Raw genomic sequence first — 24,791 nt, 5'->3', positions numbered from 1 at the left:
GTTGAGGGGATACGAAAAAAATATTCAACTGTGATTTATATAAATATTTTCACATGTATATTCAAATTCTTTTATATAAATTTATATCCATATAAAGAATTTGAAACAATAAAGATTTAAAAAATATAAAATAATATAAAATGCAGATCATTAGGCATTAAATTTTAATCGTAGCATGCTAAAAAATTCAGGAGTTTAACATCTAAATTTTAAATTTCAAGCCACTATTTAATTTTTATTCGCTCAAGTTATCAGTTTCTGTAGAGATGTCATAATACAAGAAATTTGTTATTCTATTTTCTTTATTAGCAAACGATAGCTATTTGAGATTATTTCAATAAATATCAGCATTTTTTATAAAAATAAGCACTTTAATTTTCTGATATACAATTTTCTATTTTATTCAGAATGTACATGGAATTTTCGAATTATGATAAATAAAATTATGCGTAAATAGCCAAACTGGATATCGAATATACCAACATTGTACAAATATAATTATATGTAATTATAGCATTTTTATTTAAAATAAAATTATTTTGTAATAAAAATATATATAACCAATTGCAAGAATTGAGTGATACGAAACGAATTTATATAAACATATTATATATCCCATATTATTTTCTATAAAAAAATCTTATTTTGAGACATACTATTTATTAAAGAGCCATTTTATGCAATGCGGAGAATCAGTTTTATTTATCGAAAATATGGGGAATGTACAACATTAAACATTGTTATTAGTATAAAAACATTCTATCCATAGACCATATCCATTACAGGAAAATTGTGTAATACTAATAATCGTTATTTGTATATAATTATAATACCTTCAAATCTGTAACTTCTAATTTGTGTAAAACATCCGATGTGTAACATGATATCTCCACTTTGTTTGAATGGTACATATGTATCGAAATATATTATAAAGCTATAAACATTCTTTTCTTTTTTTATTTTGGATAACGAAATTTAATATTTAAATATAAATTTTATTCCACCGAAAAAAAGATAGATGCACTTCCATCTTTTTTATAATCGCGTTACAGAAAAATACTGTTACATAAATACTGTTTGTTGACAAATCACACAAGATCCGAATTTCTCAAATCTTATACAATAATTTATTATCGTTGTATTATATACAGCAGATAATATATTCAATCGTATGTGGAAAATTTTTTATGTAATAAAGCTTTTTTTATAATTCTGAATAGATGAGAATATTATAAATTTTTGAATATAAATACCAAGCAAATAATTTTATTAAGTGACTATCCGGTCGTGCAGGTACTTCATTTTTTGTCGCTCTCTTTTATAGTAGAGGTTTTAAATTATATTCACATGTACAATACAGTCTTATTATCGCGTGCGAGCGCGTTCTGTCACTTTATTAATAACAATTCGCCGTTATCCGCTGTTTCGAGAAACAAACACGTCAGAACGTTAGAAATCTCATGTGATGTAATCGTTGACTTTATTGCTATCTTTCGGAAAGTCGTGATAAAAATATATGCTCATACACGTAGTCTAGGCACTCTGATTATAAGAGTTTTTAAAAAGAAAGAAAATGCATACGCGTGTTATATCGCATAAAATTACGATTAGATCAATGTATAAGTTACGTCTCCAAAAGCAAACCGATATATTCCGCTAACACGTATATTAATTATGTTTATTAACATTGTATCTATGTACCATAACTTCTCCTATTTCTGTTAGACAGATCCTGATATATAAAATCTCGAATAACAAGATTCCTGACAATGTTGTGCTATTTAACTCATCGTTGGTGGCGAAGGCGGGCCATCTCCGTGTGAATCCTGCAAATAAATCATGATCGAAGTATGCCTTTTATCCGTAATAGAGAAGTGCGATCAATTAAATCCAATCAAATCAGGTAAGATTTGATCCGATTAGAATCTCTACAGCATGAATTCAAACTATTCAAAAATGACAAATCTAAGAATTTTGAATCGCGCTTTGATAATCTTATAAAATCATATATTTATAGTGACTTTCTATCATATTATTTTTCTTACATAGAAATCTTTTCTTATTATCTATTTGTCTTATTATTAAAATTCAAAATAATAATTTATATGTTATGTTATTAATTAAAAGTTACGTTTCAACAATTTTATCAGATTTAAATAGATTTGATTTTTTAAAAATTGATTCACACATTTCTAATCGATAATATACAATTATCATCCTCACAGGCTCGTTGTTGCTCTTGATAACGTTCCTGGTCGTTTGTCGGAAAGCTCTCGGTCTAAATGCGTACATGAGAATGATAAAGCCAATAATTAAGCAAGTGAAGAGGAAATCTGAAGGTTCCCGAATGTTCGTCTGCGGTCCAGGAACTAGAATAGAAATATTCGTTTTTTTTTGTTTATTATTTTTAATTATAATTTAGTATTATTTAATTCTTGTGTATCTTAAATTTATAAACTTTTGTTTGTTTTCAATTCTATAAAAAATCACGGATTAATTAAATTAAAATTGAATTTGATTTATGATTGGTAATATTAGAGAATATCATTTAATGAAGAACACAATTAATACATCTATTGTAATTAGAACACATCTGGCAGTAAGGTGAATACATACGTCTCGACACGCTGAAGCACTCGGTATCCGAACAATAATTTTGCGATTGTCGTAACTGAAACAGTAATACAATTTATTTTTTATTTGCAAAATACGCGCAATGAGAAAAGTAACTAAGTATTTGAAGATGTCGATAAATATATGTGAAGATATAAGTGCAATAAATATATGTGAAGAAAATTACGTATAATAATTGTATATTGTCATTAAGAATTGATTTAATTCTCGAGTGAATGTGTGTACACGTATTTTCATACATACATAGATACTAAAACATTTATGCGTCTCGTTAAAGCTACGTTCACACTTTATGTACTTTTTCTACATCTTAACATGAATTATTTACTGCAGAAAAAAGAATGCATATTCAACGAACTTATCCGGCGAATAAATCTTCCTTTTTGCACTCGAATTTCTTCGAATAATTGTAAGTCCTCGTATTTGATTGTAATGTATCATGCATCGGCAATCAACTTACGTAATTGAAACATTTTTACGTAACCGCGTGGCGCAACAAATTTCTGCCAGCTAAACAGAAGAGGTCATTGCGTTACAGGTCGTCGAAGATGGGGAAACCTCGTTTATTGTGCTGCCTAAAGAGACCTAAACGCTCGCGAATAAAAAGCCAGCCACAGCTGTCCTTCGTCACCGCCCATTATCTGACCGCGGTTTTATCGCGACATCAATCTGACGAACTCACGCGTCTCATTTTCTCCCGTATTACTTACGATAGAAAGCAGATGTTGCACGGACATGTAATTCCATATGCACTCGCACGGGTCGAATCCTTCGTCGCTCATCGTGGTAGGTGGGACACCGCAGAATCTGCCGCTGCACACAATCAAGAAATTGTCTTGATTACCGCGCTTATTAGATACATCAACGTTTCTTTCTCGCCACGAAACCACAACGCACGTTTCTCTGTCGTGGCGGACTCTTTTTTTTTTCTTGTCACCGATAATTCGCGATTTCTTTTTTACTTGATGTTACGGTTACTTTTATAAACACGGCGCAATATAATTGATGTCGTAAAAAAAGGAGACGCAAGAAACCAATAAACTTTTCAGCAATTTTTTTTATACATTCGATACGCACGATCACGCGAAGTAATTTAATGCGAAATATCGAAGAATTATACAAGTATAATTGTAGTATAAAACACTAACAAACGGTGCAAATAATTATTGTTAGTTGATTGATTTTATTACATATCTAACATTGAATTATCGTGAAAGTTCAGACTCGAAATGACAAGATATATTTTTGCATTTGCTGAAAAAAAAATACGATTGAAAATGAAAACTATTGCTCTCTCAATTCTTACAATTTCAAGGACGTCCGGTACATAAGGCGGACAATTATTCGTAATTGCGCGGACGAGGGGAGGAAGTAGCAGACTTCTTATCTAGTTTAGTGATATAGCGAGCGTGGTTGTACATTAAAAATGTCTCATAAAATGTTGCACACTTGCGCTATATGAATTATCAATGTAACCAAAGACTCGGACTTGGAGTATCATTTATTGTACACGATTTATTGTACTATAGCGATTTATTGTACTATAGCATTTATTGTATTATAGCGAACTAGAGCATTACATTTTACGAAAAATTTGGAAAGCTTCTTGTAATAACCTGGATATCGCATCGCTTTCTTTTCGATCAGAAACATGCTTGTTTGTTTGACGACTTATATGTTTATTTATTTAACATTTCGACTGCCATATCAGGATGATGCAAATTTCTACAAGGACCTCATCATCTATTTGTGGACCACAAATTTTTACTCGATTAATATCCATTTTCGCAGATTAACTTTGATCTTGATTTAACTTTTTACTTTTTTTAGTTCTAAAATTAGAACGAGATGAAAAGTTAAACTGAAATCAAAGTTAAAATCTACGATTGGTGAAAATAAACATTAGAATGATTTAACTTGGTGCTACAAATGCTTCGAAGCATTCTTTGGATTAGTCAATTCGTAGAATTTTTTATTTCGATTGATAAATTGAACGATTTGAAATCCGTTAAGTAAACCACAGCCAAAGTTTAATGTCAAAATTCCACTGAGAAAAAAAATCGAACTATTAGCAAGAAATATTTGTGGCATTTTCTTTCATATTTATTAGTTGTAAAAAAATTTGATTGTGACGATGAAATATAATATTGAATTGGAGCAAAAGTTCGTAGTGGCACATATATGAATAAATAAATCTGCAAATATCTAAACATTATCTTTGAATTTTACTTAAAAAAAATACTATGAATTTTTGTTCTAATCCAATACATTTATGTGAAATATATCTCATTAAAAAAAAAAATGATTTATTTATTAAAAATAAAATTTTATTTTGCCGTGTTTAAATAAAGATTCATATTTCAGTGGAATAAATTCATATTCTACAAATCAATTTTGAAGTATCTTTTTCTCACTGCAGCTTAGCTGTCAACGTGTCAACGATTTATTTGAAACGACAATCTCGCGTGGAAAATAAGAGTGAAACGTTCATTCGTTTCAACTTGTCCCAAATAAATAAAATTTATTTGATCATATTGTGAATATCTTTAAACATTAAGATATTACGACCGAGTTTAAACACGCAATAACAAGATATGTTTTTGCATCGATTTTCACAATTTCAAGGACATTGCATATCACGCGTGTAGGCAATCCTCCCCCCCCCCCCACTTTCAAACATTCTGTAGTTTTAATTATTGTAATTTATTTATTTGTTATAAATAAAATCTTACTTTACTTCATTTTTAATTTATAATATAAATATAGTTTATTAAAGAAAAAATGATGTAGGATAGAATATTGCTGTTATAAAGACATACAAATTTTTACTATTTTGAAAATATAGAATGTTCACAAGCGGAAGTTTCAAATAGCAGAAGTATCAAGAAAATGTATGTAGTATATATGACTCGTAAATATCGGTATTTACAATACGCGAACTGATAGCGACGTAGCAACTACTGATAGACACGTAATATCAACTTTTCCAGCACATTAATAGACCTGTAAAAAAAAAACTGAATTCCCGATTCCGCGGAAGGTCAATTGAGGTTCGCTAAACGCGCAAGACACTGGTTAATGATAATTCCGTTTAATCACAATGCAAAGTACAGAAATTCAGATTGCCGTTACTCGCGCATCGTCAGGACGGGGATTCTCTGAACCCCATTTACGCAACGCGGCCGCCGTAACGAAATTTCCGCCTGTAAATCGAGCGAGCGCTCCGAGAATCGAGATTTTTCTCGACTTCGCACGCACCGGAGAGAGACAACGCGTTGGAGGGGAAAAGGAGAGGGTTACAGTCGAGATTTTCCACGCGGCTGTTTTCTCCGTGCGTGCGCGCGCGCGCGGGCGCAAGAGAGAGGGAGAGAGAGAGAGAGAGAGAGAGAGCGAACGATCTCTGCGTCGATTCGCGAGAGGAAACGAGAGATCAACCAAACCCGCCTCCGTATGGTGACACGACAATGCACCTTGCGCGCGCGAGCGATGGATGGCACAAAAGTGTCATCGAACGGGAAGTTGTGGGATGACAAACATCTTACCGTGTTGACCCTACTATCGTCGCACGCGCGAAAAGAAAATAGGGGAAAGAGAATAAAAAAGAAAAAAAAAAGAACGAAAGACGCGACCCAGATGCACGATCGACAATGAATCCGTCGGTCAGAGGAGGGCGGTAGCGCCCGTCGAAAGATGGATGTACTCACCGCGTCGGAGTTGAGAGAAACGGGAATGGACAGACGGATTACGACTGCGTGACACGAAGACGCAACTCGACAGCTTCGAGCGACTCGGACGACTTATACGCGACAGTCTGTTCCAACTATCACAATCCGTCTTCCTCGTCGCTGTCGCCTTCGGTCGTGTTGTGCGTGTACAGAGTATGGAGTGTGTTCGCAGCCGTGCATTCGTAAACGCGCGGGATTGGCGCGCGGCCGACCAATCAATGCGGACGGCGCGATAATTTCAAATCCGCGTTTGAAGGCAATTGATCTTTTTAGGTTTATTTAAAAATCTTTAAATTATTTAGAAAAATTACGCGTTCGTCTGGAAATTTCGTCCTTCTCGTGTCGTAAAGAAAAGAGAAAGGCTCCTTTTTCTTCATTTTTTTTCTTTAAAACAATTTTTAAAAATAAAGTTCGATTCCCTTCTTTGACATGGAAAATTACTTATAAAACGCAATTATATATTTAATAATACAATTCTTGGAGCCTTTGAACTACATCACTTAAAAAATCTCACCTTTCTTCGTAAAAAGAATGTCTTTTTTTTAAGAATTTGATTATTTTCTGCTAGCATGAATAATTTATAAAACATGTACAATTGGATTGTAGGGTAGCTCTGTGTGTAGTGCGTCGGATTCATAGTATCGAGTCGCGAGTTCGATCCCACGCAGCTCACATATGCGAATTTTTAATTCGTATCTTTAAAGATATACTGCTTGAAACCTCTGGCCAGGACTCTTGACACTTGCCATTTTGTTAAAAGTGGTACTGTGGCTGCTTGAATCAGATGTCGATAATTTGTCTTGTTACTTTGTCAAAACATGTACATACAATTATACATATGATGTATGTTTTGCAGGTCAACAATGCTGTGAACGTTACTTTTTGTTATTCAAAATAGTTTATATTGTATAATGTATGTATGTATGTATAATAAAGAAATAATTTATTAAACCTTTGAAGAAACTAATCAATTTAAAGAAGTCTCAAAAAAATTAACGTGTTCTTTTTTTTACTAACTATTTTACATTTTATAATTATGTACTTATTATAAAGAAATATTTGATTTCACGTAAGTTTATTAAGATTGATAATTAAATGAATCTTTAATCAGTTGCAAGAGAAGCAAATTAATAATCGTAAAGATTGATGGATAGGATAAAAAATTAATAGCAATTAAAGAGTCATTTTTAGCAATCACAATAAAGTTGATTGGAAATTGATAATACAGTGGTAAAAATAATAAATGTCACTATTAGTATATGAATTTTTCTTCTGGCAGTTTAACATTATTTTACATGCACTAATAAAAGATATAGAATGTTTATGTATACGATAATGGAAAATTAGCACAAATTTCTGTTCAAGAAAAAAATTATATCTTAAAACATTTGTACTTTTTAATATTTTTCTTGAACTTTTACATCGTAGTAGGGAAAACCCCTTGTTTATTTTGTCGCACGAGAATAAATTCCATATTTTGAAATCCGCTAATTGGAAATTCCAATCAAATTCCCAACATTTTTATAACGATTACTTGCGTGCGCGCGCGCGCATGCATATGTTTACAGCATTACTAAAAAGATCTAAAAAGGTCAGCGTTACTGAAAAGATATAACTATACATGATTCTAAGCGTTAAATGTCGTAGAACTGTTGATATATCTATTTCATTAAAGGCAAGATGTGTATGCAAAAAATAAAAACATGTTAATATTGCCTTTTATAATTTTTCTTCTTCCTTTACAGTATGTCTTCTAAAAAACGTAATATCTCGATTTAATATTTCACTTGAATATGCATGAGATTCAAATTATTATTGGTTATATAAAAATCTTACTTGTGTGTAAATTTAAAAATTTTATATACATACACAGAAAAAAATTTAGTGTCAAATCAATAATTCATTGTTTCATGTATGTATAAACAAGAATATAAAATCTTGGAAGATTTTATAATCTTAAACAGACATAATTTGTTTACATAAACAGAAAAATTTTCTTCATGTAAACAAATTATGTCTGTTTAAAATTATAAATTTTTCCAAGAAGATTTTATATTCTTACCTATATACAAAACAATGAATTGTTGATTTAATACTAATTTTTTTCTGTGTAGTTTTGAATATCTCATTCTCAGTTAATGCAATTTTTTTATAACGTTATTTAAAAAATAAATAAATGCAAACAATAAGATTACGAATAAAATATTCTTTTATGTATATCATAATATCTTTATATAAGTTTATTTTAATTTTATTAATAATAATTATAATTATAAATCATAATAATATAACTTCAGTAACATATATTAATTATATTTGTATATATTAATTGCATATATGTAGTATATATGAATGTATGTATTACAACACATATTTTTCATGACTTCTTTTTTTAAAAAAAAAAAAGATGACTTCTTATCAATATCGTACGTAGAATTTCCCATCGGGCAACAGCACGTGCGCGCGTGTAGTGATTGGTCGCGGTTGCGACACCACGTGACTACGGCGCGTATATACGTATTGACGGGCGCTAAAATTCGCCACTCGCTCTTTCGATCCTTTACGACGAGGTTCCCCTGTTTGTGCCGGAAGTAATACCACCACATTTTCCCGTTTTGCATCTCCATCTCCTCTCTCCTATTCTTTTTCCCTTCCTTAATTCCACCTCAGTTCGATTGATTTCGTAGAAGAACGGGACACGAATTTTCTTTCCGAGCAGGGTAAGCACCTCTTCCGCCGGAAGTAACTCGTGGCGGAAATGCATGCCGCTTGTTCGGAGGGCGTCTCGGAGCTCACGGTCCGCCTCTAAACGCGTCCTTTCGCGACCTTGCTTCTCCCCTTCCGTTGTACCTCACCGTCGATCGCTTTCGAAATGCGCGAGAACTATCGCGAGTAGAGCAACGCGAGTGGCTCGTGCGAACTGCCTGGGATTCGAACGCGCATTCTTCCGCAGTAATCGCCTCGTCTCATCTACGTAACGTCCGCGCGGAAAGAGCAAGATCATCTCTTTAGAATTCGGCGCGAAAGAACGCAGGGGTGAGTCGGTGACGGCGGAGGGACAGAAAGGCAAGAAAGTACGACGACGCGCTAATCGGGCATGGGTCTGACGGATACCAGTTTCGAGCTACTTCTGACCCTGTGGCGAGTCTTCGTCGTGGGAGTCCTGCCGTGGACCGAGGAGCCGCGCGGTCAGTGTCGCGGTGTCTCGCCGAGCTGCAACATTCACGGCGACGCCGTCGCTCGTTAGTCGTCTTCGGCGCGACACTCGGTAAGTACACGCGGATCTCTCTCGCGTCGCGACGCTGGATCTACGAAAACTCCCGCTCGCGGATGGAGCCGAGGCTCAAGACAAGTCCGTCGTCCCCGACGCCCGTCGCAGACGACGGATTTGCAATCTCCGAGGCGACGATTTTGAGTCTTCATTGTCTTTTGTCTTTTAGAGGAAAAGTATTTTTTTCTCAGACCAAACAAGAAGAAAGAACAAAATTGAATGGTATCGTAGCTGTGTGTAATCTCAAAGAGTGATTGTTATTTTACAGATTCTAACGGTGGGAATTTTTGAATAGCATCTTGTGTGTAATTTGAAAATGTGCGGCTTCTAAGTTCCGCGATTTAACATCTTTCACGTTTACTCATTTAGAGCCTTAACTCTATTGGAGCCGTAAAATAATTAGGACTTCCTGGGGAATTGTTATACAGCGTTACATCTATCTGCGCGTTTTCCCAAATCGTAAAAACCAAACGTTGACACGTCGAATACTTTACGGTTGCACGTTGTTTACGAACAAGACACTGCACTTCCTCTCAATATAGTTACCGTTTCGTAAATCAATTATTTTCCAAAATTGTTTTAGTTTTATCTGTGAATACGGTATCAATACGTTTCGCACTTAATATAAAAAAAACCTTATACAATATTATGTTCCCTAAACATAATCTTACTGTTTTTAATTTTTTAGTGTCAATTTGTTTATTTTTTTTTATCATCTACACTTTTGCGACTCTGTAATTTTTGATTTGTAAACTAAACTTATAAATGATCAAATAATTTGATGAAGAATAAGGTTTAGGTAGTAAAAGGAATAACAATTAAATAATGACTGTCCGTATAATTTTGTGTAATAAGACTAATAAGAGTTCACTTAGCATCCTGAGGATAGTTTTATATGCTCAGAATTATCCATTAGCTTCTCGTGCCGTTTTATTGTTGTCTTGAAAAAAAAGCGAAGTATTGAAAAAACTGCAACATAAATATTAACTGCGCTCCAAGTTTTTCTCGAGAACAAGTGAATACCAAATTCGTTAGAGTTTGTGATTAAAATCGAGATCGGAAATCTTAGAACATGCTACATAATTTGTACGTTGATACTTTAAGCATAATTTACACTTAATAAATTGTATTTTGAAAAACACAAAATATATAAAAAATATGTAAATTTAAATTGTATTTAAAAAAAACATAAAATATATAAAAAATATGTAAGTACAAATTGTATTTTAAAAAATTATACATTTCAAAATGTTGATTTTTTTATGTGCTGTTTTATTTTAAAATAACACTTATGTCATATGGAAAACATCTGTCAGTTAATATTAATAAAATAAAAAATATTTCGATACATGATGTGTTATATGATACAGCAATACGCAAAAGAATCTTAATCAAACAGTATTGCGCGTTATCCTAATGTGGCTGAAAAGAGAGATTTAAAGGTCAATAGAATAATCCAAAATGTCAATAACGCTTTGTTTTAGACACTCGAGTCACATCTCGATAATCAAACAACGGCTATTATCTTTACACCTTTCGGCGTGCTTCCTACGCTTTCTCGAAACGCATGTCCATTGAAGGAAATCAACAACTGTTGTAAAAACACGTTTCTCGACGTGATACCATCATTTGTCATTCCGATGCGACACGTTGATGTTCAGAAGCCCGATTAAGTGCCGCCTCAAGAATCCAAGTGCCGGTTAAAGGAAAATCTAAATAGTGTCACGTTCACAATTCTCGGGAAACTCCGCCGGAGGAAACTCCCCACCCGAATTTGTCATTAGTATTTGTCGTTAGAAGACACTTCGACTCCAACGGATCTTCTCTCCCACTGTCGATATATTCGTCGGCGATGCAACTACGTAACCACCGTTTGATTATTTGAGATCGGAACGCGGAGCGCGAGTAGTTAGTTCGCCGTTGTGAATTGCGCTTGATCGACCGGCCGCGATCACACGCCGATCGCGGTATTTCGGATTTTCCCTCGGCGAATTCCTCCGCTGAAGAAGAGAGAGTGAAAGAGACTGTCTTTGCATACTCAGAACGAAAGAAAGACCCTAGTCGCGGTAGGTTTCTTCTTTATTTTTTATTTTTTTTTTTTACAACGCGACTTTAAGGAATTCTTTCGTCATTATGCAGAGTTTGGGTTTTATTTCGGAACAAAGACACGAAGATATCCTGTCATATCCTGTGATTCATATGATGCGACACTTGTTTACGGTTTACGAATTTTTGTGAAAAAATTAAATGGAATTTAAATGGAATTTAAAAAATCTGACGGTTAACATAGAAAAATAAATTTTTTTCCTTCTTGTTACGAAATTTTTTTTCGATGTGAAGAGAGAAACTATTTGTCCCATTTTTTCTTAAATAAAACGTAAGAGATATCTTCTGTAAAAGAGATAGCGGAAAAGTTAATGATGATTGGTTTAACATGCGGAAAGGTCATTTCACAATTCGCTTCGGTTGCGCGTATCATCTTAAATACGTCAGCATCAACTAAGCGTGAAAAAGTTCATTAGCTATGCTAGTCTCGCAGTTTTATTTGTTTACATTACAATATATTACAGACAGTTTATGATCATTCATAAGAACTACACATTAAAGTGATTTTCAGATTAAACAAATATCGCGTGGAATTTCGTGTTTACATTGCAAAAGTAACATTATATATGACGGATATTTAACATCTAATCTAATTGGTTTAAAGGAGTATTAATATTTATTTATGCAAAGTGCAAATATATAAAATTTTTGTATTAATATTTTTCTCGAAATGCTTATAGAGATTGCTACGACGCGACGCGGAATAGCTGCGCGTGTATTGTTTCATACATAATAGATTTTGTGTCAACAATTGAAACGTGGAATTTGTCTAGGTATTCACACGCATATACATACACGCGCATGTAAACTTTTTTATAAACATGAATAATTAATATTAGATGTTTATTTATCTTTAAGCTACGTCGTCTCAGAAAAATGCATTTCTTGCAAATGTCATTTCAAAATTCTCTTTTTAAAAGACAAGTAGTATACCAAAAATATAATACTCTATATTTTTAATTTTGTTTTTTTTTTTTTTTCATCAAAAGAAATGATTTTTTAGCAGTTTTAATGCATAAATTGTTGCTATTTCAAAAGTAATTTGAAACACAGTTATAAAGAAATTTCTCTTTATTGTTTAGTATTATTTCTCCCATTTTCAATAAATTTAATAAATTTTAACATTAATTTAACATTTTAAATATGCGATGTTGAGAAATAGGTAAGGAGATTTTATATGTACATACTTTATTAATTTAATACATATATTTATTTAAACAAAGTATAGATTTCTTGATAATTAGTTTTTATTAGGATATTTTTTTTATATTTACTTTGCATGCAGTTCTTTGAAGTACAGTTGTACGGACATTCACAGCTTCGCGAATGATTAAGATAACATTATCGCAGCGCGAAATCGCGTTTAATTTCTTCACGAATGTGATTATTTCTGTCTAAGAAAAACTAATATACAACGTTTGTTTTGTTAACGACAAAAGACATTTAATAATATACTGCCATACATAGGTTAAGAACAAATTAATCTTTAAACACTAATGCATGTTGTCAGAGTTTAACGTTTTTGCGAAACGAAGGTACAAGGATAATTTTGCATAAAAGAATAATCAATTTTGAATTTAATTATTGTCTTTAAAAAAAGAAAACGGATTATACAATGCAAAACGTAGATTGTAGAACAGAACTGACATTCCGTTTATATCAAATTTTTCCAGGCTGCTTTAATTCTTCTCTATAAAATTTCAAAAAATTATTTTTGATAGATTAAAAGTCTTTTGTAACAAGAAATCTAGGTGACCCATCAGAAAAAATCATTAATGCTAGGATAAAAGTGGTCTAATTTAAAGTTTAAATATGCGATAGAAAAAAAGTGTGTCGAAAAAAAGTATCGGTGATGACCGATTTTACGTCATTGCGGTGTACATTTCCATTTGTCATCTATATTATGCATCTGCGGACATATATTATCGTTTGTCATTGTCTTTGCTATCCGATCGCGATCACAATTATCAATCATACTTCCTTGGACAGTGATTCGGGAAAAGATTTCCAGCGGGAAAAACTTGTTAAAATTATAATGCTAAAATCCTAATGTTGAATTGTATCCAATTTGAGTTACTTTTTAATTATTTCTGTTATACATCGTCATTGCTCCTATGCAATGTCTTTAATTTAACTAAAATAATAAAGTTAAACAATTTAATTAAAAAAATGTATTTTTGACTGAAATTTAGTTTATTATTTACCAGGCGCATATGTGAACATTGTTCACTTTAAAATGAAACAAGTAAACCATAGAAATGGGCAGATGAAATGTAAATGTTTATCTACTAAAATAATACATTTTGAGAGAGAAAGAGAGAGAGAGAGAGAGAGAGAGAGAGAAAGAGAAACTTGAACATTAAAAATAATAAAATGTTTTCTGACTCAAGAAATTGACTCAAAGATTCTTTAATTAATTTAACAGTGAAAAGTTGATCCCCGAATAAAAATAGGCCTCAGTTATAAGAATCTGTTGACGTAAAATTGATTTTCAAAGAATTGTTTTTGTCATTCCTTTTCCTACTCCGTCTCTTCCTTCTATCCTCATTAAAATTAGTTTTGAAATATTTATTAAGAACCGATGATGCATCAATTGAAATATCGTCGTTCACACTTTGAAAGGGAAAGACACAGACATTTTTTAGTGATTTTTACATTTTAATTTTTTCTTATAAGAGAAGCACTGTAATCCATTAAATAGATAAACAGTAGAATGTACACGTTAAAAAATGAGAAATTAAATTTCATTAAATAATTTTTATTAAAAAAAGTTTACGAATGATTCCTGTCTAAATGAATCAATTAAATAATTTAGATATTAATTTTAATCTACAAACAAAAATTTTTTCAAATTAAAAAAAAATTGTAAAATTACGTAAATAATAAGTTACGACAATATTGAACTCCATATGCGTACAAAAACAATATTTTCCTTGAAACATCAATTGTTTTACGTTTATTTAATGCATTTAATTTATGCGAATAAATTTTATTAGAGCGGATTTTAAATTCATCATTCAGTTAATTATTTCCATCTATGAATTCCATCCGACTATTATAGGTCCTTCTTCGGCGAACCGGTTTTCGATTTCACGACAGAAGCGGGAGAGAGCGATCTCGCGGCATGTAGCGGCGGCGGCAGCGGCAGCGGCGGCGATGGCGGCGAGCGGGTGATTTTTCGTCGCCGTCTATCTTCGCGCGTCCGTAGGTGTCTCCGCGACCGCCGAATATCAATTAACTGGGTCGGTCTGCGTGGATAAGCGTGGATCAGTGCGCGTGACAGAAAACCCCTCGTCGAGTGGCCCCTCGAGGCCGGATCGCCCGCGATCGCCTTTGAAATATACGCTGTTTGACCGGTACCCGTCACGGGGTACAATGAGGCTCGTTGGGGGCGTCGAGCGTTGTCGCTTGAAGGGCTATCGATAACTTGTCGTCGCCAAATTACACGCGCCCGCGCCGCGCCCCGTCGCGCACGCGACGCGCTTCTCTTCCCCTCTCCTCCCTCCCTCCCCCTTCTCTATCTCTCTCTTTCACGTACACACATGTATTTTGTACCAGTGCGCGAATAAATAATGTAATAACTATACATGTGCGCGCGCGAATCGCCGATATCCTTTCCATTGCGTTATCGTCATCCGTTCTCCACTATCCCTTCTCTCTCTTCGCCTCCCCGTTCGCGCTGCGCCTTCCTTTCGCTCGGTTCCTTTCGCTCCTCGCATACTCGCGACCTTGCGCCTAATCCCGCGCGCAGTAGGCATGCAGATTTATGCACTTGTTCATGAGCCGTGTGCTTCCAAGATTACGTGATTATATTGATCAGTTTGCACGGGCGAGACTTTTGCTTTTAAGAAAAGCTCGCTTTAAAAACGCGAATCTCCCGGAGAAATTGTAATATCGTTATCGTTCCGTTCGCATTTTCTTATTGCGCGTTTACAAATAAAATAAGTAATGTGTTTTTTCTAGTATTAAAATTACAGATATTTTTTTTTCTAGGCGCGAAATCGAAAATTTTCAGGTTATTATTTTTTTTTTTCTAATTTATCTCATGCAAATGACGATATGCGAAAAACTGATTTCTTTCGACTATTTCTTATAGAAGAAGGAAAACTTTCGAATTCTAATTTGAGTACAATGAAAGATTTCGGAGTCTTATAAAAGTTAAATGAAAGGCAGCATAAGGTTTAGAACCGCGTTTTTTTTTTTTTTTTTTTATGATGTAAGCAATCTATGTTGTAGAACGCAATACTATTACAGTTCTGCAGCAGTACATTTCAATAATTATTTCAATCAATCGGGTGACAGATTTCTAACAATTTTTGGTAACAGTTTTCGGAATGTCAATTATCTAAAAATCTTCATTTAAATACCAATTAACTTACAAGCGTGAGAACTAATGCTATCTTTTACGTCTATTTCCACCAATGTAAATCAACTGTAATCGCGATTCAATTTATTCTTTCTCTTTTTCCAGTTGTAAGAATTAGGATAAAGGGTAAATTAAACTGAGATTAGGAAGTTAATCTACGTAATAGAAATGAAAGCTCAAGGAACGCAATTGCGAGCCAGATTGCATAATTATTGCTGCTGCTTGCAGGTACCGGAAGGATGTCGTCGACAGTAGTAAAAAATGCCGCAAAGGACGTCACCGCCGGCGACGGCAGGGAGACCTGGTCGGGGAAGCTCGATTTCTTGTTGTCGGTCATCGGGTTCGCCGTCGATCTCGCTAATGTGTGGCGATTCCCGTACCTCTGCTACAAGAACGGTGGTGGTAAGTGCATATCGGTCCAAGCGAGAGCGGCCGCAACGCGCGATTTCCGCGCGGTTTATTTTCGATTATTTCGCGCTAGTCGAGTGCTCCTCCCTGTCATCGACGGGGACGCAGTGGCAGGAATACGATTTCAATAATCCGCCCTTTTCACCCATTACCCCACTTCATACTCGGGTTTGTTACGTGTAACGATAGCCGCGCGGTTTCGCCTAAGCAAACGTCTCCCCGCGCCTTCTGAGCTTCGTAATTTTTCGCATCATCGATCGCGGAAACCCTGGCATTATTTACGCCTATAGTTTTTGCGCTTCAGGAATACACGAGGACGGAGTTACGTGATCGGTTCCACCTGCGTCGAGATCGCATTTCATTTGAGAACCGAGAAACGAGAAATCTGCTGATTCTAATCGGTTGGCTAAAACAACCAATTTGTGTCGAGAATGCTAATTAAAACAATTGGTGCGCCGGGCTGTAATTATTATTCTTCTAGCTTCGGATCCACAGAGTTATCACAGGATCTCATACTTGCGTCAATGAGGAAAACAAGTTTTATTATAAATCGCTTATTTGCGTCATGGAAACGTTTCGTTACGGTTGAGTGTCGCTCTCGGCCAGGCTTAAATTCAAAACTAATTGAGCAAGAAGATACAAGTGGTTTAACTATAAAATTTACTGTTTCTTTCTTCAACTTTACGGGTATCCTTGACATGCTTCTTTTCCCCCTTTTTTTTTCTTTAATCGAGATGATTCATTTTGCGTAACAACCTCTTTGGTTCGAGAACAAACCGCTCGGTCTCGATACTCGTGTGCGAGGGAAACTTCGTCACAACTGCTCGTAACATCGTCGGACGTTATTTTGTAGTTAACTTAACTCGAGGAAGGTTGGGTGCTACGCGTCGTCGTGGAGTAATGTACTCCAGCTGTCGAGCAATGCCGCGCTAACCGGTTGGTTAATTGGCATTTACCTCGTGGAAAATAACCTCCGGGATTTAGACCGTCGCTCGGCAAAGAGTCCTGGCGACAGGACCACCTCTTCAGGTGCCACAATTGATTACAATTACGGAGATGTGGTAATTTACAAGGACGGTCTCGTAAATCGCGAAGCATGCGCTAACTTTTTTCTTTATTTTTTTTTTAATGGGAGCGAACAAGTGCAAAAGTAATAAAATTGTTCGATTGTCCTTCGAATCTTCTTTATTTAAAATAACTCAACTTTAAGGATGTTTTAGCTCTACAATACCAACTAAAAGTTATGGAAATTTAAAAACCGCCAACTTCTTAAATTTTTTTTAGTTATTCCTTTTTTCTTATTCAACGACAAAAAATTTTGGACGTCAATACCTAAATTTTGGCCATAAAACTAGCCGCAAAGAAGAAAACAACTAAAAATTATGCAAAAATGACCATATTTTACTGCAATTTTAAATAAATAAGCTTTTAAACAAAGAAGTGTATCTAAATAAATTTTTTGTAAGAATATTTGTGGTTTTATTAGTATAGATAAAATTATTTATTTTATTTGTAATGTTACTTCTTCATCAAATTTATAAATAAATATTTACAAATTAAAATTACAAATATTTTCGAATACATACAAAACGCGATTTTACACAAAAATCAAGAGGTAATAAAAACTTAGAAAATAAACTTTTAAACCAATAAGAGAATTATATAAAAAAATTTTATACAGATATTCAAACATAATAATAGAACAAACTATGAAATTTAAAAATTTTTTAATACTTTGAGATGTGTCATATACATTCTTAATAGGAATTCTGAGAATAAAAGAGTTAAAAAAGAAACAGAAGAAACAGTTCGATTGCGAATAGCACTGCGTGTAATTTTTACTTTAACTGTAACATGATTGATATTCAATTATTTTTTTTTATTATAATCAGTTGGGTATCAGTTGTGTGACAGTTACATTGCTTGCAATATGTAGATTTTGTAAATAGTTAACCTGTTGCGAGCACTTTATCTTTACACCTGGGATAAACATTAAACGGCACGCATTGAATTTGCATAACACGCCTTGAGACGATGGCAGAATGATTTATATTTACGAAGTAACATTAATAGTTACATACTTCAATCATGATAAATTATTAGATCTCTCGTATTGCAACAATGATTAACAGATTATCCTTCCCGCAATTGATTTGCCTTTTCTTATCATAAAAAAAAGGAATGCGCAATGATAAATTAGCCATTTTGTGTCAATCTTTGAAAATATAATTAATTGAATTGGAGATATAATTGATAATTTTCAGATGCTACGATATCTTCCCCATTAATTCCTAATAGCATATAACATCCTGTTTGAGAATCGTAAATTATTACTACGAGGAAATTATTGTGTTCAAGTTGCTTAAAACTGAAGAAAAGTGGATATTATAATATTAATCATCTAATAAACGTTAAGATAGTATTGAAGAAATAATGATAACTGGGCGAAACAAGAACGATGACACATAAATTACAATAAATAAACAATTCAACATATTTTATTCAAAATCCACGAAAATTATGAAAATTATGAAATTCCGCGATTTTCTTAGATACACGAAGTGTATTAATAAAATTAATCTACTTTATATATTTTTCGAGCAATTTAGAGATAAACTTTTCCTTGCGGATAACTGACCAAACGCGGTTTTTGTAAATTTGTTAAATGTTTTCATAACTAGCCTGAAATTAAAATTCTTTAAATTAAAATCAGTGCAAACTAATGTAAAAATTTTTATTTTGTTTAAAACTTAATTTTGACGTTAAAGAATTCCATCATTTTTCGACATTAAATAACTCTGTAAATAACTCTATACGTCACGTACTTTTGCATTCAATTTGTTTCACATTAATGTAAGCATCCGCGATTTCTCAGTCAGAAATTATAATGGATCGACGTCGATTCGATGTCAATTTAATGATTTTGAATCGGCATTAATTTTATTATTATTTTTGGCTGGGTCATTAAAGCCCTATTGTTTCTCAATGAGAGCTCCGATCTCACTTTCATGCGAGATCTTTCGCTTTTTGCTCTTAGGGATCGAGCTTTTGGAAAACGGTCGACAATCTTATTGACTTTTGCTAAGCCCCGCTGCGGCGACGGCGACGGCGACGGCGACGGCGACGACGACGACGACGACGACCGACGCCATTAGTACCGGTTCTATCGGGTCCCCAGTAGGAATGCGATTAGAGCCGCTGTCAGTGATACAGAGGCTCCTCAAAAGCGGCTGCTAAATCAATTAAGAGTGGAGTAGAGCGCGCGGCTCCGCGCCATTAGGATGGGCAAGATCGGTCGCTAATTTCCAATTACCTTAATTAATTATAATTTCCCATTCGGGACGCGGGCCTTTGATCATGGACGTGCGCGACGCCGCTGCACCCCGCAGGACAGCGGCTGCATCGTTATCGCCCTACGAGAGGCGTTATTAACATGTTGTTTCATGATTATAATTCGGAGCAAGCCTGTACAGTATCGATATGTAGCAGTCCCCGATGGCGGCCTACCGTTTGATACATTGATTACTTTTCATCCGTAATCCTTTCACGCGTAACGCGATGCGACTTTGGATAAACTAAAGCGAATCGAGATGATGCAACGGATATCGCAAAAAATGTTTATGAAATGATACTTGAGCGAGTAAAAATTTGAATGAGCGAGCATGATTTACTCAAGGAAGAATTCAAATTGTTAAACTTCCGTTTTTTTTTAATTTTTATATAAAATAATTTGATATTTAGTTGGGTTAGAAAAGAGCTTTATTTAAAATGTTAAGTAAATTACCGAATTTTTCAATAGATATATGTATTTTTGTATTACGTTTCATAAAGCTACATACATGTTTAATTATTTGTAAGAAAAATAGAATAAAAGGATAGTACTAATTTCTTACTGACTTTGAAATAATTGTATTTTATAAAAGTTCAAAAAAAAACATAAATATAAATAATATAAATTATACGTCGTGTTTTTAATGTTTTCCAAAATCATTAAGTTTGCACAATACTTTATATAATTCTTTGCAATGTAAAATACATCTATATTTATCTTTCTTGTGATCTACAAAAAAAAAATTTTCTCACGGTATTAAGCATAATTGCCTCCGCTTTTCCATTTAATCGTAAATAATTTTGCACTTCATTACAAGTTTTAAATAGAAACGCAGGATATTTATGCTTCAATGTTCGTCACGATATAAGACTCGCACGTTTATTTATTCCTATTGAATGCCTGTTGCATTTTCCTCGAATACGTTCGGTTATTTCGTCACAATTTCGACTTCGTGGAAATTTTTATCCCGCAATATTCTTAGCGGTTTATACAGTTTTCCTGTTTAACTAATCCTAAACGTCATGACTCCTGCTTATCGAGAAATGCAACATTTTCACGCATTTGAATAATGTATCTTCATAAATGCTAATTGAAATTTTAGACTGGTTTGCTTGAATACAGATTATTTAATCGACGATCGTAGTCTTGTGCAATATCATTTATAGGATATTGGAAGGAAGTTGATTTAAAAGATTAGTGATGTATGTCTTACGTAGCTCGCGTATCTGTCGATTTTTTACTGTCGTCATAGCGCAGACTATCGTAACAAGTTATTAGAACAAAACTTGAATTAATTCATCATATAGCAAGCAAGTGATTTATCATACCAATGCATCATTCCGAAGAGTTTAGAGTTAAAAGTCAAAGAAAAATAAAGTATATTACACATCAAAGAAATTTCAATCTACTGCAATCTAAATCTCGTAGAGTGAAACATCTAAAAGAGTGAAAATTAGACTTGTGCAATTATTTGAGTGACTTGGCACTCTAATAAAAAGATACTTCTATAGGAATCCAACTTCCACGGAAGTGAACATGACTGTTATAGAGTGGCAAATTACTCGAATAGTTGTACAAGTTTAATTTTCAATATACAAGAAAGACTATATTTATTATATATATTTAAAAATAATAGATTATTATTCAGTTCATATTATTTATTAAGATTATTCTAGTTCACACATTTTTGCATAAAATTAGCGAATGCAGTTTCTTATAAAACCATAATCAATCGAACACTTATTAAGATGGTTGATTTAAGTAAAACAATTTAGACTATAAAGTGAAATAGCTCACGGTAATGATATTTGCAATACCATATCAATCGAACACTTATTAAGATGGTTGATTTAAGTAAAACAATTTAGACTATAAAGTGAAATAGCTCACGGTAATGATATTTGCAATACTTTTGCTTAAGAAGTGCGTGCTTTCTCTTCAAAATACGAGTAAAGTAATGCGAGTCGAATTTTGTTAATGGACGTCACCAACACACCAGCAGCTCGACCTAGACCCTCGTACACCTTTTGATGAAAACGTATTCCAATCGACAGGCTACAATTGGCGCGATTATCTCGCGAGAATGCATTATGTTTTATTCGAACGAGCTTTTCGCCTTTGTTCGGGCGTAAAATGCAGCACTAAGCCTTTGCGTGAGTGCATGCTCGCGTTCAAAGGGAGAAAATTGAGCGGAACTGTTGTCCGGGGCCGGACGTTTGCTCTCGACGTTAGCGATATGTCAAGACAAAAGAGGGAAGAAAGGGAGAAAGGCTATGCTCTAGATTTCGGAATTAACTTTTGCCAAATCTTCGATTTTTCAAGGAGGCGATATCGTATTATCAACAATATTATCAAATACCTCATATTCTTAAAAAAATTGATTCTTTAAAAAAAAAATTTGATAAATAAGTTGATTCCGATCTTATTTAAGCATATCGTCAAGAGCGCTTTGGATTAGAGCACGTGTGATTTTAATTATAACTTATAACTAATTTTTCGCGTAATGGAGTCATCCGGCGATGAACAGTCTACTTTGAGAGAGAATACAATTTTTAGTATAATCGATCGACGAGTCGTGCTCAGGCAGGGACAAGAAGAAATTAATCAAGGTTGCTCAACGACAATATCCTTCTTAATGCGATTACATCTCCATGGGTACGGAACGCAAGTTCCGTTGGAGCTAAGAAGGAAGATCAAGGAAATAAGTATAGTCTCTTGTTCTTCTCTTTTTGATTGCATCTGCATTGCCATTTATTTATGCAATGCGAACAGTGGTGAAATGTAATGGTATATTTAATCAATTTTTTTGCCAGTACGCACTGAAAAATTGCATAATAATAATAATAATATAAATTGTTGCTGTCCATAAGGCAATTACATATATTGATCGAGATATATTTAATATAAACATATATTTAAATCTATTTTTATCAAAATGTAGATTAATTTCAGTTTAACTTACTTTTTATCTTCTTCTAATTTTTAGAATTAGAAAAAGATATTAAATAGAAAATAATATTAAAGTTAAGTATGTATTTGTCAACTCAAAGTATTACCAAAAATTAAAAAAATTTCATAGATTGTTATACTATTACGTATGAGTATGTGTGTAAAATTCAGGCACAATTCTCTTATTGGTTAAAAAATTATTTACCTAAAATTGTAACAAAATATGACCATTTTCGCTGTCTAAGCCAAATTTTTGGTTGTTTTGCTTCTTGCAATTGATTTCAAAGTCAAAATTCGGGAATTCACGACCAAAATTTTTGTTATTAATTAGAAAAAAAATAATAAACTTACAAAGCCTGCAGTTTTTAAATTTCGATTACTTTTAGCTAGTATTATATAGCCAAAACATCCTTAATCTAAATTTGTTGAAATAAATATTAGTCACTTAATGTAATAAATATTGTTTCAGTTTCTTCTTTCTTTCTCTAGATATAGGTCTAAGCTTCTTGGTTAATTTTTTATGGATCTACGTACATAGAGACTACTTTAAAACTTTCTCGAAATTAATAGAGTAATTATACATTAATACATGTTTAGATATCTTTTATAAATTACTTTAATAAGTAATGTATACGCGCCTAAATGTGATTTAAATATCATTATTTGTTTGAACAACATATTGATTCGCGACGCTATTTGATTAAATCGTTCCATCCTTTTGGAAAAACGCTGAATTCTATAAATTTATTCTGTATTATATGAAGGGGAACATAGGCAGGAAGATAACACACGCCGCTCAGAGAGAAACCGGTGAAAAAATGCAATATATGACGCACTCATACCAGCGGGTTAGTTCCATAACTGCATTGTGCGTTATTTAGAGCACCGGTAGCGAGGTGCTTTTAGGCACGTAATTCGATAGTCAACTTTCGGAAATGCGGCAAGGTGACATTAACACGGTGACACGACCGAGTCGATCGTCAAACTGACAGGAACGCTGAACCAGCAGTGCTTTTTCAAAAAATGATTCCCGAAAAGTTTTTGTAATTCTGACCGCCTAAAGAGAGTTCCACAGATAGCGCGACGTTAGAACAGTGAATTGCTCGTCCGACGGAAAACAATATGACTTTCAATTTTTCATTTTAGGGTAATATAAATAAAATTTCGTTTTTAATAATAATATTTTTATACAATATAATATATATTGTGTGTGTTATTATCCAAATTATTAATCTAATGTTGTCTAATTAAGAAAATCTCGTTGCCTTATTGAACAGCATTAATATTTATATAATTTTCAACGATATTTTGAAATAATTATGCTAATAAATTTCAAAATTCTCTATCATGATACTTTCAATAGAGACCTAACAATAAGTCATTTGAACTGAAAAAGATGCGCGTGTCTCAAAGTAAACTCTGATAATTCTTGGACAGTTTCTTAGTAGTTCTTTAACGGCTACATGCGTACTTTTCGTCTTCTACTTTGTTCACCTTTTAACTTTGCTTCCTTTTTGAACTGACGACACTTTTCCGGAAGCAGCGTATCTCCTTCCTTTCACTTCCGTTTCCTAGATCGCACAATAACCGTTTTGCCCTATTATACAATGGCCTCTTGTCTTAAGAATTTTTCGCAAAACTTTTCCTTCTAGATAGACGTTCGACGGAGAGAAGACTAATTGGATCTTGTTTGATCGACTTATGCCAAGAAGTTGAATTACGGCGATCAAATGGAATCGTATTATTATGATTTAATGTTAATTGGAGATAATGAGAGTCAGTATTTAAGGAATTGTTGTGACAATATCGTTCTAATAAAAATTTAAAATAAGCAAAATTGGCTAACTAAATTAGATAAAAAAGAATAGAGAATTTTATTAAAAACATTAATTGTGTCATTTTTCTAACGGCACAATTAACTTAGAATACAAAAAGGTATTGAAAGATACATCATGCACGTTCTTTTACAATAAGTCCTTTAAATATTTTAATTATTTTTAA

The 24,791-nt window shown here is 33.5% G+C and overlaps 2 protein-coding genes across 4 annotated transcripts in view; one reads left to right on the top strand and one right to left on the bottom strand.

Annotated features, from left to right (window-relative positions):
- Window positions 1-214: 214 nt before the first annotated feature.
- Window positions 215-6,549, bottom strand: LOC105193285 (small integral membrane protein 14). Its single transcript, XM_011157684.3, has 5 exons — window positions 6,339-6,549; window positions 3,345-3,447; window positions 2,617-2,671; window positions 2,224-2,369; window positions 215-1,826 (listed from the first exon to the last, which is right to left on the bottom strand). The coding sequence occupies exons 2-5, from the start codon at window positions 3,414-3,416 to the stop codon at window positions 1,782-1,784; spliced, it is 318 nt and encodes a 105-aa protein (XP_011155986.1). The 5' UTR covers window positions 3,417-3,447; window positions 6,339-6,549; the 3' UTR covers window positions 215-1,781.
- Window positions 6,550-8,891: 2,342 nt separating this feature from the next.
- The window catches only part of LOC105193284 (sodium-dependent dopamine transporter), a 30,307-nt gene continuing 14,407 nt past the window's right edge, over window positions 8,892-24,791 (top strand). For 2 of the 3 annotated variants that reach the window (XM_026131310.2, XM_011157681.3), the window contains exons 1-2: window positions 8,892-9,627; window positions 16,331-16,504. In XM_026131310.2, coding sequence (XP_025987095.1) covers window positions 16,342-16,504 — 163 coding nt within the window. In that variant the 5' untranslated portion in view covers window positions 8,892-9,627; window positions 16,331-16,341. Of the gene's footprint in view, window positions 9,628-10,987; window positions 11,697-16,330; window positions 16,505-24,791 lie in introns of those variants that run through there. The other variant, XM_011157683.3, reaches the window with a different exon arrangement.

The sequence above is a fragment of the Solenopsis invicta genome, chromosome 1, assembly GCF_016802725.1.
Source record: "Solenopsis invicta isolate M01_SB chromosome 1, UNIL_Sinv_3.0, whole genome shotgun sequence".
Lineage (NCBI taxonomy): Eukaryota > Metazoa > Arthropoda > Insecta > Hymenoptera > Formicidae > Solenopsis > Solenopsis invicta.
The sequence above is the reverse complement of the archived record's forward strand: the minus strand, read 5'-3'. Positions and strand labels throughout refer to the sequence as shown.